Source organism: Schistocerca piceifrons, chromosome 8 (assembly GCF_021461385.2).
Source record: "Schistocerca piceifrons isolate TAMUIC-IGC-003096 chromosome 8, iqSchPice1.1, whole genome shotgun sequence".
NCBI lineage: Eukaryota > Metazoa > Arthropoda > Insecta > Orthoptera > Acrididae > Schistocerca > Schistocerca piceifrons.
Genome location: NC_060145.1, coordinates 386,045,859 through 386,059,468, shown reverse-complemented (window position 1 = coordinate 386,059,468; position 13,610 = coordinate 386,045,859). Strand labels below are relative to the sequence as shown.

Here is a 13,610-nt window from a genome sequence, read left to right as displayed (position 1 = left end):
ACTATTGAAAATATTTATAAGACAGAGGATGAAATACATACATAATGTTAAATTTTCAGTTTCGAAATGTTAGTACTAGTTTAGTACTGTATTACTATAGTACTGTATTAGTTATTTTCAAATACTTAAATATTTTTGGGGTGTAAGACTTTTTGACTGAAAGTATTAGGCGTACTGTATTAACTTTAAAACTGTATTAAAGCATTAACTTCACAACTTGACTCGCGACTACAGCCCTTCCATCCGGCAGTGCATGCATGCCACCAGTGGTCCCGGTGTGTTTCGCACTGCACGGACCTGGTTGCTCGTCCGTCCCGAACCGAACTGCTGACTCACACGACCCGGAAGCACTACAATATCACTCCGAAGATAGTACCACCGTTACTAGATATCGATAACCGCCGCTGCTGCCACTAGCGGACAGACAGTGCTTGCAAACGGAGTGGCGCCAATGAACACAAGAAGAAGACGACAATCGTAACTATATCAACTAAACGATGCCAACCTAGCAACGGCACCAACGCGAGTTGCAGCACGGTTCATCAATGGTCCACGTCTGCCCCTTACGCAAGCGGTTCTTTGGCTTCACATTGATTTATGCAGTTGCTGGACGTCGTTTTGAGGAATGTTGTGCCAAATTCTGTCCAATTTGCGTGTTAGATCACAAAATCCGGCGACCTTACTGGCCAAGCACGAGAACAAACAGCAGAAACTCTCACCGTGTGCAGGCGGGCAGTATCTAGAATATCGCCAACTTACCGTTGTTCTGTATGTTCTGTAAGGGTGCCACGGATGACAACCAAAAGGGTACTGCTATGAAAAGAAATGGAAGCCCAGACCACTAATCCTGGTTGTCTGGCCGTATGGCAGGATACCCGTGGGATACTGTCAGGTTGGTATCCCACCGCTGCCTCCAGACACGTCTTCGACCTGGGTTCACATTGATGGGAGTAGAATTGTCTTCAGCTGAGTCCCGCTTCGAACTGATCCCGGATGACCAGCGAAGACATGTTTGAAGGCGCCCAAACAGCAGTGGAATACCAAACTCTCTCTCACCCGCAGTACGGCACGACAACCATTCTTTCATGAAATGTGTTCGCAGTTACGACTGTGGACAACCATCAGCTGTATAATGGAATGACGACAACGAAAATTTGTGCCGAACTGGAACTCAAACCTGGATTTCCCGTTTATCGCGACCGGCTGCCTTACGATCTGGCTATCCGAGTATGACACGCTGCCATACCCAGACTTCGTCAACCATGTGTCTACAGCCTGTACTCGCACATCCATTATGTGTATTCCTGTATAAGGGAGATATTTTACTTGAAAGTCGCTTGCCTGGTGATTGCTGATAAACACGATATTGCAGTGTCTGTTTTATTCCGAATTACGATGCAATGTTACTCAGTTTGTGAGGCTCTTTCTCTTGAACAAACCATGCGGTTTTACTGAAATTATAATCTTTTTTTGTCTGTACATGTACCTCACATCTACCGATTTCTGTCCCATTCGGATAATTTCTTCGCAGTGCGTCTTTTTTTTTCCTGAAGGGTGTATTTGCAACAGCTTTTCTCTCTTTCCGTCAGTTTGAATTTGATTCACCTTCCCGTGAACGGCGAAACCCAAAGAATTGAAGAGACCCAGTCCTATTAAATTATTGTTTTATATATTATTACCACTACGAATTTTTCGTAAATTGTTTATAGTCAACATCTATTGAGGTCTGTCCCGTTACTAGAATCTCCTGATCGCTGTGAGTGATCAGCGAACATTTAAAGCCTGTTAACTTTGACGATTCTACTTTTTGGTACGCCTATAGGTTACGACTGAAATAGACGACTCCTTGAAAAGTGTTCAACATTTTCTTAACACGAAGAGTCACAGACAACGATTTGTTATTGATAAAAAAGGTGGCACTGATGTGAAGTTTTGTCCGTGAAAGTTTTTGAATTTGCACATGTTAGTAATGAACATTACTTGTATGTTAATTAGTAAGCACTACCGTATGCTTTAGTGTCTGACTTTTTTGTCGGTATTGCCTCTTTTTGCACATCTTAGTCCTACGTCCATTCTTTTCACAGTATTTATAACGTGAGTTCCTATAGAAACAATTGCCTCTTTTGTGGTTTACGCTACAGCGTGATCAAGATTGTAATTTCGCATTTTCAAACTTCTTGACTGACTGTTACAGAAAAGTGACGTGCGCGGTTTGAGTTTTTCGATTCTGACCGTTTTGGTCGCTTAGCCGTGTTGTGTGTTGTCGCGCAGTGAATACGTCAACGTTTTCGGAATATAATGCTTCCTTAAAAACATGTGTTGTTAGTTCCTATGCCCAGATCAATGGCAAAGACCCTTGTGAAGACGGGTTTGTCAGACTAAGCAGGTCCTTCTTTAATATATCGTCGGGGGAGTTCATGATAAACTTCTCGCAAATTAGCGAATCTGCAAGAGATTTCTTACATTGGCCATTATCAAAATCAAATTAGCGTTCGCTACTCAAGTCCTGTACTTGAGTAATCCAAGCTCCGATTTCGCTTCTTGAAGCTTGTGAAAAATAAACTAACGCTAAATCACAGTAAGATTCAGTTTTTACGGTTTCTAACGCACAATTCAACAAAACCCGACGTTTTAATTTCACACGGTAGTCATACGGTTAGTGAAACTGAACACTTCAAATTTCTAGGTGTTTAGGTAGATAGTAAACTGTTGTGGAAAGCCCATGTTCAGGATCTTGTTCAAAGACTTAATGTTGCAATTTTTGTTATTAAAACGGTATCTAAAGTAAGTGATACCTCGACATGAAAAGTATTCTACTTTGCTTATTCTCTTGTGATGTATGGTATTATATTTTGGGGTAACTCTTCCGATTCTCAAATCATATTTTTGGCTCCGAAACGGGCCGTTCGGATAATAAGTGATGCAAGTTCACGAACGTCTCGTCGACCCCTGTTCATTAGTATGGTTATTGGCCTCTCAATATATATATATATATATATATATATATATATATATATATATATATATATATACTGACGTTTCTTGTTAACAATATCAGCTTATTCCAAAGAAATAGCAGCTTTCACTTAGTTAATAGTAGGCAGAAATCCAATCTGCATTTGGATCGCATTTGCTTGACTCTTGTGCAGCTAGGCGCTCAGAATAGTGCTGCATTCATTTTTCAATAAGCTACCACAAGAATTAAAAAATCTTTGGCGTAATCTGCGTGCTTTCAAATCAAAACTGAAGAGTTTCCTCATGGGTCACTCCTATTCTGTTGAGGATTTACATGAAAAATTAAGCTGATCCCTATGTTATATTGTTGATTGCGTTTACTCAAACTTATGGCTCGAATTTTTGGGTTCATAAACATTTCATTTTATGTGTTATTACTTTTATGTTGTAATTTCATTTACTGACACGGGATATGACCTTGGAGATTTGCTCCTCAGTTTGGTCCTACGGAACTAGACTTATTAATAAAATAAAATAAGACAGGGCAATTGGTAGTGAATGGGTATGAACGACTTACAGTGTTGGACTAGACTATTAGCTGTGAGTTACAGTTAGGGCAGCTTGTGTAAGTTTGAGGTGAACTGTATATTTAAAAAAGGACGAATATGTCGGCATACCAAATTTTTTGGGAACGTTTTTAAAGGTAGTGAGGAAAGTAGAGTGAGGCAGCTGGTATCCCACTTTTCAGTCAGACAGGAATATAATCGTATTTTTGTGCTCCGGTAGGAGTATTTATCCGCTGAGATTTGTTACTCGATACTACATCAAGTGCAGCATGTAAAGATGACTGAACGATTTCTAATCTAAACTCTCTCCTTGTGCTGAGCGTGTACTGAAGTTGGGTGTGTTATCTGTTCCTATCTTGTTCCCTCCCTGCTCCTTTCACATCTCTCGAATCCGCTACAAGTGGAGGGCATAGTTTCGCAGCTATCAGCTGTTCTTGGTCAGTCACGACTCAGCAGTTCCGCCGCAGCCAGCCATGCCTCCGCTCGCACCCACTGTTAAGCTCAACAACGGGAGGGACATACCGGCCCTCGGTCTCGGCACATGGCAGGTAAACGTATACGGGAAAGTGTTCTGAAAGTATTAGAAAAATCGTAACTGTGTTTGCTGTACAGCTAGGTGTTCCTCTTAAAACTCGTCAAGCACCTTTCTTTATGTGTTTTTCGAGACATTTTCAATTATGTACTGCTATTCTGTACCCCATTAGAGATGTAAAAAAAATTATTTGTTCTGCTTGTAAACAAGTTGTAAAGTTCAAGCTTCAAGGCTGATGTTATACAGGGTGGCGCACGAAATGTGTTACCATTTTGTTTTTGAATATAAACTTTATCGTCAATACAATCTGAAAGGAACATATACTATAATGAAGAGCCGTCCATGGAGATTTGTTCTAACTCAGCACATGCTCAATATGTCCACCATTTCGTTTCCTAACTTCCTTCAAACGAACACTGAAGTTAGTGATTACCCTACGGCACATGTCTTCCGTAATTTCACTGCAAGCTTGAAGAATAAGTCTTCTGAGCTCCATTAAATGACGTGGACGTTTCGGGAAAATATTTTCCTTTAGGTACCCCCAAAGAAAAAGAGTCACATGGATTGAGGTTTGGACTAGGGGGGGGGGGGGGGCGGGAGGGAGGGGCAATTTTGTCCGTCATTGAAGCGACCTGGAAACCTGAGTGAAATGATCCACATGTCGAAATGCTCGTGTAAAAACTCCAACACAGTGTTTGCAGTATGTGGCCTTGCTCCATCTTGCATGTACCACTGCGTGTTGAAGGGCAAGGCAGTAGCAAGAAGCTGTGGAATGAAGCTGTTGCGAAGCATGCTCAAATAACGCTCGCTGTTCACAGTTTCTTCAAAGAAAAAGGGTCCAATAAGTCCGTGACTGGAAATTGCTGCCCACACTGTAATCCTCGGAGCATAATGTTGTCGTTCATGAAGCACTTGTGGGTTTTCAGTGGCCCAAAAGCGTACATTTTGTTTGTTAACCACGCCGTCTAAATGAAAATGCGCCTCGTCTGAAAACCAAACGTTGTTGAGAGTTTCTTCCCTATCCTCCGCCCACTGAGCAAACGGTAGTCTCTGCTGCTTGTGTTCTTCAGTGAGCTTCTGTGCACAGGTCATCTTGTATGGGTACATATGGAGGTCACTTTTAAGAATGCGTTGAACGGAGCGTCTGGATATTCGCAGTTGCACTGCTGCCTTTCTACACGATTTCCCGGGACTTCTCAGTACAGCAACTCGTACCGCTTCAAACAGGCTTAGGCCGATGTCGCTTCCTTTCCAATATTGTTCCCTCCTGTACAAATTTATCGTACAACCTGTGGATGGTCTTCTTGCAAGGGACCCATCGTGTGTTAAACTGTTGTCGAAAACGCCTCTGAGACACAACAAGGCTTTTCGTTGCATGAAAAAGTAACACAATTGCCGATCGTTGATGTGTCGTTAGTCTTCCATTGTCAGCCATTGCTGCTTACTAGTCTCCTAGCGGCAGTATCGTGAATTACACGTCATTTCGTAACTCATTTGTTTTCCCAAGCTCTGCTGGTAATGCTGTAGAGATCCCAGCGGGATATCTAATGTGCGACGTAAATTGTGAAAGAAACAATTGGTAACACATTTCGTGCGCCATCCAGTACTTAACTGAAACGTATATCTTGACTGTGACAGCACAACAGGACGAACAATCATGTTTCCAGCAGTGAGTGACAAAGGCAGATTACAATAACTGGAGGTTGCTCTATCAGCTTGCGTCCGCCAAGCCTCTCTGCAGCGGCCAGCCTCCCGTGTCTCGGTTTGCGGGGCGGGTAGGTTTTGCAGCACAGTTCAGGTTTTATTGAGTAGTTCCTGTGTAAGCTGAGTGTAGTGAGAATGCTAACTATTGCAGAGAGAGCGCTTTTAGTGGAAGAGGTTTTCCGTGTAGGAGGAATCCTTACGGAGCATGAGAGGCAGCAGTTTAAAGTGCGTTTTCCTGCTCGAGGTGTCTACATCGTGACACTATACGTGATTTAAATTGCAAATTCCAGACGACAGGTTTAGTTCATAATGCATCACGAAATGGTAGACCCACAATTTTAACAGAACGGAATCATGACGACTTTTTGGACATCATGTTGTGGAGTCCAACAATGTTAGCGAGGAGATTGTCGCAAGAGGTCAAAGACTCTCGTACGACAGCACTTAAGGCCGTAACCAAAGACCTGGGGGTGTATCGATATAAAAATACATCTGTGCAACAGTTGCATTGTACGTACCGTGCGAAATGAATAGCCTGTTGCGAATGGTTTCAGCGATTTGTTAACCAACACGGAGTTGGTGTTTGAGATCGCACGTTTTTCATTAATGAAGCTTGGTTTCTCTTGTCTGGCTGCATTAATTCCCAAAATTCACGAATTTGTTCATCTGAAAATGCACACGCCTTAAGAGAAATGCCATTGCACTCAGGAAAAATCGGAGTGTGGGTTGCCATAACGCGAGCGCGAATTATAGGGCCGATCTTTTTTCGATACTACTGTCACTTCCGATGTCTATTGCTCCCAGATAATTTATCCATTTATTACCCTGCTGAATGAAAGTGAAGACTGTCATTCATTTTTCCAACAAGACAACCCTACTGCTCATACAGCACACCAGTTCCCGCGGCTGTTAAATGAAATCTTAGAAGACAGAGTAACTGTGAAAAGTCTCTGGCCCCTACGCTACCGAATCTCCGCCCGACTATTTCCTTTGGGGTGCGGCTAAAACATCTGCGTATCAAAGTAATGCAAAGACAGTAGATGAACAATAGACAATTGATTATCAGCATTCATTTACACTTGAAACATTGGTAAAGGGGTTCGCAAATGAATGTAAACGTGTAGAAAGAGGAAAACATTTCCAGCACCTGTTGTAATATTGGTGAGTACAGTCTATTTAATTGCAATTAATATAATTAATGAATTTCATTCTTTTTAACTGTAAGAATGTGGGACCCCATCTCCCAGCATAATTACAGCCACCACCAGTCAGTCCCGGGACATGGTTAACAAAATAGGGTGATACTAACACTGTTGGAGGAACACCATGGACGGATGACTGGATGGAGGCTATAGCACCAAGAAATCCTTATCTGTACAGCGACAGAGACGCCGCTCCAAAACAAATTCTGGCGCCGGGGTGTCGAGTCGTAAGTAGGGCACACACAATCGTCATATTGTCGTACCTCCAGCGGGTGACGAGGCCGAAGCGACGTCGCAGCCCACCTACCCCACTCGCAACACAGAAGGTGATAGCGTGGGGTTTTCAAACTGACACCGAGGCTGGACCACGCGCAGAGGTGGTGTCGATGAAGCAGTGAGATTTACTGATTAGCCTTCTGTCACTACTACGAGACTCCAGCCACCCTGTGAATGCCGGCTGGATACGAAGCTTTTCTCTCCCCACACACAGTCCAACAGACCGTCAACGTAAGCGTGGAAAAAATGCTGGCCACGAAATGAACTGATATAGTAATGTGTGACAGAAATTTCACTTGAAGATACTCACCTCATGGACTGGCCGGCGAGGTCTTGGGATATGAATCCTATCGGCTATTTACTGTAGTATATATCCAGATTTGGATCACAATGCTTTTTTGTAATCACGGTATTAATTTCGATCGGTAATGACCATCTTGAGACCTAGAACATATAAGAACCTGGGGGTAGCCTAATTTACAAAACACTCCAGACTATACAATTGTAAAGCAGTAGACAACTATAAAAGAGTTCACATGATTTCTAAGAAGTACATTTCAAAGAAATATATAAAAACCTAGTTCACATTGGGAAATGTAGAAAATAAAACGGAAATGATTGTTCGTATAATAAATTGAAGGGGAAAGGAGGCTTTAATAAAACAAACACGTATTTTATAAGATTACATAGTCTCTGTACACAATCGAAACAATTTAATTACAGAAAGAGTTGCAGCTCGCTGATGAAAGTATTATCAAAAGTGGACAATGCGCACATGCAACATGCCTGCCAGACGGGAGCTATCAATAAACCACAACAAAAAGAGAACAATGGGATAAAAACGACATTGCATCACTGCCACACGTCATCAACACAACAACCATAATTATAAAGTATCAAATGTTAGAACAGTGATATGCAGGAAGCATATTCTAAAAAGATATAGTACCATAGATGCTACATCAGGAATCCCACGCTACTGTACGGTATAACTCTGTTCATGGCATTACAAATGCTTGGCTCGTAAATAAAACAAATGTTTTAGTGAACAGGCAATGCTCGTGCATTTCACTTGCTAATCAAGAGTGGATAAATGGGTCACAGAAAAGCAGTGGACGACATAAAACACATTACCGCGAAACAGTATTAGCTGTTCTTGTGGGCATGAATAGTTTTTTTTAATATCGAGGAAGTTCAACAAGTTCGTGTGCTATGCACAATATCTTTGTACACAGCAATCAGTTTTAAAATATACACAGAAAAAAAAGAGGCGAAAGAAGGGAAAAAAGAGAAAAACTCTCCAGCTTGATAAATACAACCAAAAAATTCATTTATCGAATGTAGATACTATGCATCCACAAAAAGGGAGTCTCCAAAAGCGATTTTTCAAAAATAAAATAAAATAAAATATTAAAACGTCATTAGACATGACCTACCGCCCATGTCTGAGATTCACTCGCAGATGCACTCTGCGCCGCTCTCCACAGAAATGGGATACGCCAGTATGACACATTTGGAGAACGAACATCTCATCTATGAAAATCAACAAGGATTCTGCTGACTGCAATCTTTCCGAACTTAGTTCGCTCTGTTCGTTCATGACAGGTAAACCACCATAGACGACGACATCCAGGTTGATGCTCTGTTCCTTGACTCTCGAAGGCCATTCGATGCTGTTCCGTGCTTTCGCTTAGTGAACAAAATACGAGCTTCTTCAGTATCGAGAGAGATTTGTGACAGGTTTCAGGGCTTACTTGGAGATCGAAAACACGGCGTTCTTACCAGGTGCAGAAGTGTGAAACCGGAATTTCTCTATAGATGGCGCTAGCCGTCAGTTTATTGTCCGTGAGACCACGTCTGCAGCGACATTTGTTTCCTGTAACGGCTGACGACGAATGTCAGCACACAGCAACCCAAGTTCCATACATCGGTCTTTGTTTAAAACCAGTAAACATGTCGAGTTTTGTGCCTACGAGCTACGATTTGGGAACAGCATTGGTTTTCTGTTATCATTTGAAGGAAACTGTTGCAGAATGGCATTTAATGCTTATCGTACCTTTCGCCGAATATGCTCTTGGGGAAACACAGTGTTTCGAATGGTTCGAGAAATTCAAAATTGATTATTTTGACGTGAGAAACGATGAGCGCGGGAAACCACCGAAAAAGTTCGAAGACAACAAATTGCAGGCCTTGTTGGATGAAGATGATACTCAAACTCAACACGAACTCGCGGAACAACAACTGAATGTGAATGTAACGCAGAAAGCCGTTTCTCTTCGGCTGAAAGCTATGGGAAAGGTGCAGAAAGTGGGAAAATGGGTTCCGCATGCACCGAATGAAACACAGCAAGCATATCGAAAGACTACTTGTGAAATGCTGCTCGCCAGATACAAAAGGAGGTCGTTTCTCCATCAAATAGTAACAGGTGACGAAAAATGGATATATTTTGAGACTCCTAAGCGTCGTAAATCATGGGTGAATCCAGGCAAACCATCGACATCCCCTGCAAGACCAAACCACTGTGGAAAGAAGACCATGTTCTGTGTTTGGTGGGATCAGAAGGGTGTCATCTATTATGAGCTGCTAAAACCTGGTGAAACCGTTAACACTGATCGGTACCAACAGCAAATGATAGATTTAAATCAAACATTACGTGAAAAACGACCGGAATATGGAAAAAGGCAACAGAAAGTCACATTTCTCCATGATAACGTCCCATCACACACAGAAAAACGGGTCAGGGAAACGATCGAGACGTTCAGTTGGGAATACTAGGCTATGCGGCTTATTCTTCAGAGTATCATCTGTTTGCATCACTGGGACACGCTCTCGCTGAACAGCGCTTCGGTTCGAATGAAAATGTACGAAAATGGTTCGCTGACTGGTTCGCTTCAAAAGAAGAACTGCTTTTTTGGCGTGGCATTCATAGCCTGTCGGAGAGGTGGGAGAAATGGGTAAACAGCAATGGAGATTATTTTGAATAAAATATTGTTTATAAGTTTCAAACCACAGACGTGTAATTATTGCAACCAAATTCCGGTTTCATACTTCTACACCTGGTAAAGGTACGAAATAGACAGGCGCAGGGGACCTCAAGAGTCTGTTGCATGGCCACTACTGTTTACAGTACAAGCCTAGTGTAAATGAATTGTTCGTTTTCAGAGTTCTATATTTTCTGAAGTAGTTCATGTATAAATATAATTGATGCATGAATAGAGCTGTAAAATCGCCGAAATTTTATTGAGTCTACCACTTGACGTTACGGGTGTAGTGCCTTGACAAAACGGTGACAAAAAAAGAAAAGAGTTTTTGGGCGTTGGAATATGCGAGATGCTTATCTGTTAGACCAGTGTAGCCTGCATTCAGAGGGAATTACGGAAAAGAACTGTCAAGCAAACAGAGGATTGTGCATTTGTATCGACAGTTTAAGGTCAATGGTTGTCTCTGTAAACAGAAAAGTACCGGTTGACCAAGTGTGCGAATGCAACCGTGGAAAGCCCGAGGACGTACGCAGTCTAAACAAATCAACTGCCAGCGCAAGCCACGAACTTGGAATACCGCAGCGTTCTGTGTGGGAGATTTTGCGACGGCGGCTACATTTCCAACCGTACTGTTTGCAGCTCGTGCAACAATTAAAACCGCAGTATTATGGCCGGCGCATTCAATTTTGCATAACAATGCAGAAGCACTTGAGGATGAACATTTTGCCTCGAAGCTGATAGTAGGTGATGGCGAAATCTTCCATTTATCTGGAAAGGGCAATAGCCACAACATGAAAGTGTGGGGAACCGAAAATCCTCATAAAATTGTGGCGTATGAACGAGATTCGCCGGAGCTTAATGTTTTCAGAGCAGTATCACAGACGAAGCTGTGTGGTTATTTTCACAACTTCATTGCTGATTCCGAAAACTTCATCTTCCAACAACACATGGAACATCCTTGTTGGAGCATCTTTGTCCGTACTGCCTAAAAGACAAACTTCCACATCGCTGGATTGTCCGTAGTGGTGAGGATGTGTGTTCCCATAGTCCTCCAGGTCGGATGACCTAACTCCTTGTGACTTTTCCTTTTAGGGGTACATAAAGGACCATGTTTATGTACCTCCACTATCAAGAACACGAACAGCTCAGAAAACTCGCCAGAGGTACTGTGATGATCACTAACAGAATGTTGCTGCGTAAGACATGGAACGAAGTTGATTACCGTCAAATGACCATTTGGACATTTGCAGAGTGCTGTATACGAGAATGAGATTTTCTCTCTGCAGCGGAGTGTGCTCTGATATGAAACTTCCTGGCAGATTAAAACTGTGTGCCGGACCGAGACTCGAATTCGGGACCTTTGCAGGACCCTGCAAGGTTCGTAGGAGAGCTGCTGTAAAGTTTGGAAGGTAGGAGGCGAGGTACTGGCAGAAGTGAAGCTGAGAGGACGGGGCGTGAGTCGTTCTTGGGTAGCCTGCGAAAGGCAAAGGTCCCGAGTTCGTGTCTCGGTCCGGCACACAGTTTTAATCTGCCAGGAAGTTTCATATCAGGGCACACTACGCTGCAGAGTGAAAATCTCATTCTGGAAACATCTCCCAGGGTGTGGCTAAGCCATGTCTGCGCAATATCCTTTCTTTCAGGAGTACTAGTTCTGCAAGGTTCGCAGGAGAGCTTCTGTAAAGTTTGGAAGGTAGGAAACGAGGTACTGGCAGAAGTAAAGCTGTGAGGACGGGGCGTGAGTCGTACTTCGGTAGCTCAGTTGGTAGAGCACTTGACCGCGAAAGGCAAAGGTCCCGAGTTTGATTCTTGGCCCAGCACACAGTTTTAATCTGCAGTATACAAATTTGGTGAGTTTACGATTCTATTATTCTATCAATCCTATTTGTACAAGAAACACTTTGAAAACCACAGAGCCCTGAAAACGAGTAAATAATTTATACACTAAGGAAAAAAGGCAACACTAAAAAAATGTTAATGTATTAATGTAGAGTAATGAAATTTCGGGAATACACTTGTCTAGGCAACACATTTAGGTGAATAACACTGCAAGGTCACAGGTTAATGTAAATGCGTGATAAGCCATTGCATATGTGAAATTCTGGTACATTAATAACTGGTGTAACAGCCAGAATGTTAATTACAAGCTTGCAGAAGTGCATGCACTGTTTGTACGGGTGTCAGATGTCTGCCTTTTGCACTGGTCGATCAATACAGGGATGGTTATTGCTGTTTGTGGATGACACTGGAATTGCCATCCGTCCCATTGTACTCGCCTGGAAACAGATCTGGTAATCGTGCAGGCCAAAGCAACATGTCAACACTGTGTAGAGCCTGTTGGATTACAACACCGGTAGCGCTATCTTGTTGGAAAATACCCCATGGAATGCTGTTTGTGAATCGCAACACAACAGTTCGAATCATCAGACTGACATGCAAATTTGCAGTCAGGGTGCATGGGATAACCATGAGAAAGCTCCTGCTGTCACACAAAATCTCATCCCAGACGATCACTCCAGATATAGGTACAGTGTGTCTAGCGTACACACAGGTTGGTTGCAGGACCTCAGCTGGCCTCCTTTGAACCAAGACACGGCGATCACTGGCACCGAAGCAGAACCAGCTTTCATCAGAAAACACAACAGATCTCCACCATGCCCTCCAATGAGCTCTCGCTTGACTCTACTGAAGCCGCAAATGGCGGTGGTTTGGAGACAGTGGAACTCACGCTACAGAACTTCTGGCTCGGCTTGGTGCTATTCTTGGAGTAACTGATTTGTAACAGTTCGTTGTGTCACTGTGGCGCCAGCTGCTGCTCAAATTGCTACTGCAGGTGCAGTACGATGCGACAGAGACATACCCCAAAATGGTGGTCTTTCCTTTCAATAGTGCCACGTGGCCGCCTGGAGGGCCATCTTCTTGCGAACGCACATTCTCGTTGCCATCACTGCTAGTAATCATTTACAGTGCCTATATTCCTGACAGGTGTTTATGCACTATCACAGAGGGAACATCCAGCTTCTCGCAACCTTATTACACGACCCCTTTCAGACCGTTGTGTTGTTAATGGCGTCGTGTCACCTTAAAGGCAACTAACGCTCACGACTGTTATAACGTGTATTTGAATCACACCTGATTTAAATCCTCATAGTGGCGCTACCCTTATGCGACATGCGCGAAATTGGAATAAACATCATCTCTCAGATGCAGTAACACTCCTACCAACTTTCTTTTACGCCGCATACTTCCTTCTCGGTGTTGCGATTTTTTTCCTTCAGTCTAGTAGTCCTATTGTATAAATGGTTTAATGGTCAATATGTGACGCAGACAATGTTCTTCTCTGGAGGAACGGTATAACAAGGGAAGACTTGCAGAGAAGCACGACTGGTGCAGGCAA

The 13,610-nt window shown here is 42.9% G+C and overlaps 1 protein-coding gene across 1 annotated transcript in view; it reads left to right on the top strand.

The window, feature by feature from the left end:
* Positions 1 to 3,994: 3,994 nt before the first annotated feature.
* The window catches only part of LOC124711796 (aldo-keto reductase family 1 member B1-like), an 89,972-nt gene continuing 80,356 nt past the window's right edge, over positions 3,995 to 13,610 (top strand). The window contains exon 1 of the mRNA XM_047242018.1: positions 3,995 to 4,069. Coding sequence (XP_047097974.1) covers positions 3,995 to 4,069 — 75 coding nt within the window. The remainder of the gene's footprint in view (positions 4,070 to 13,610) is intronic.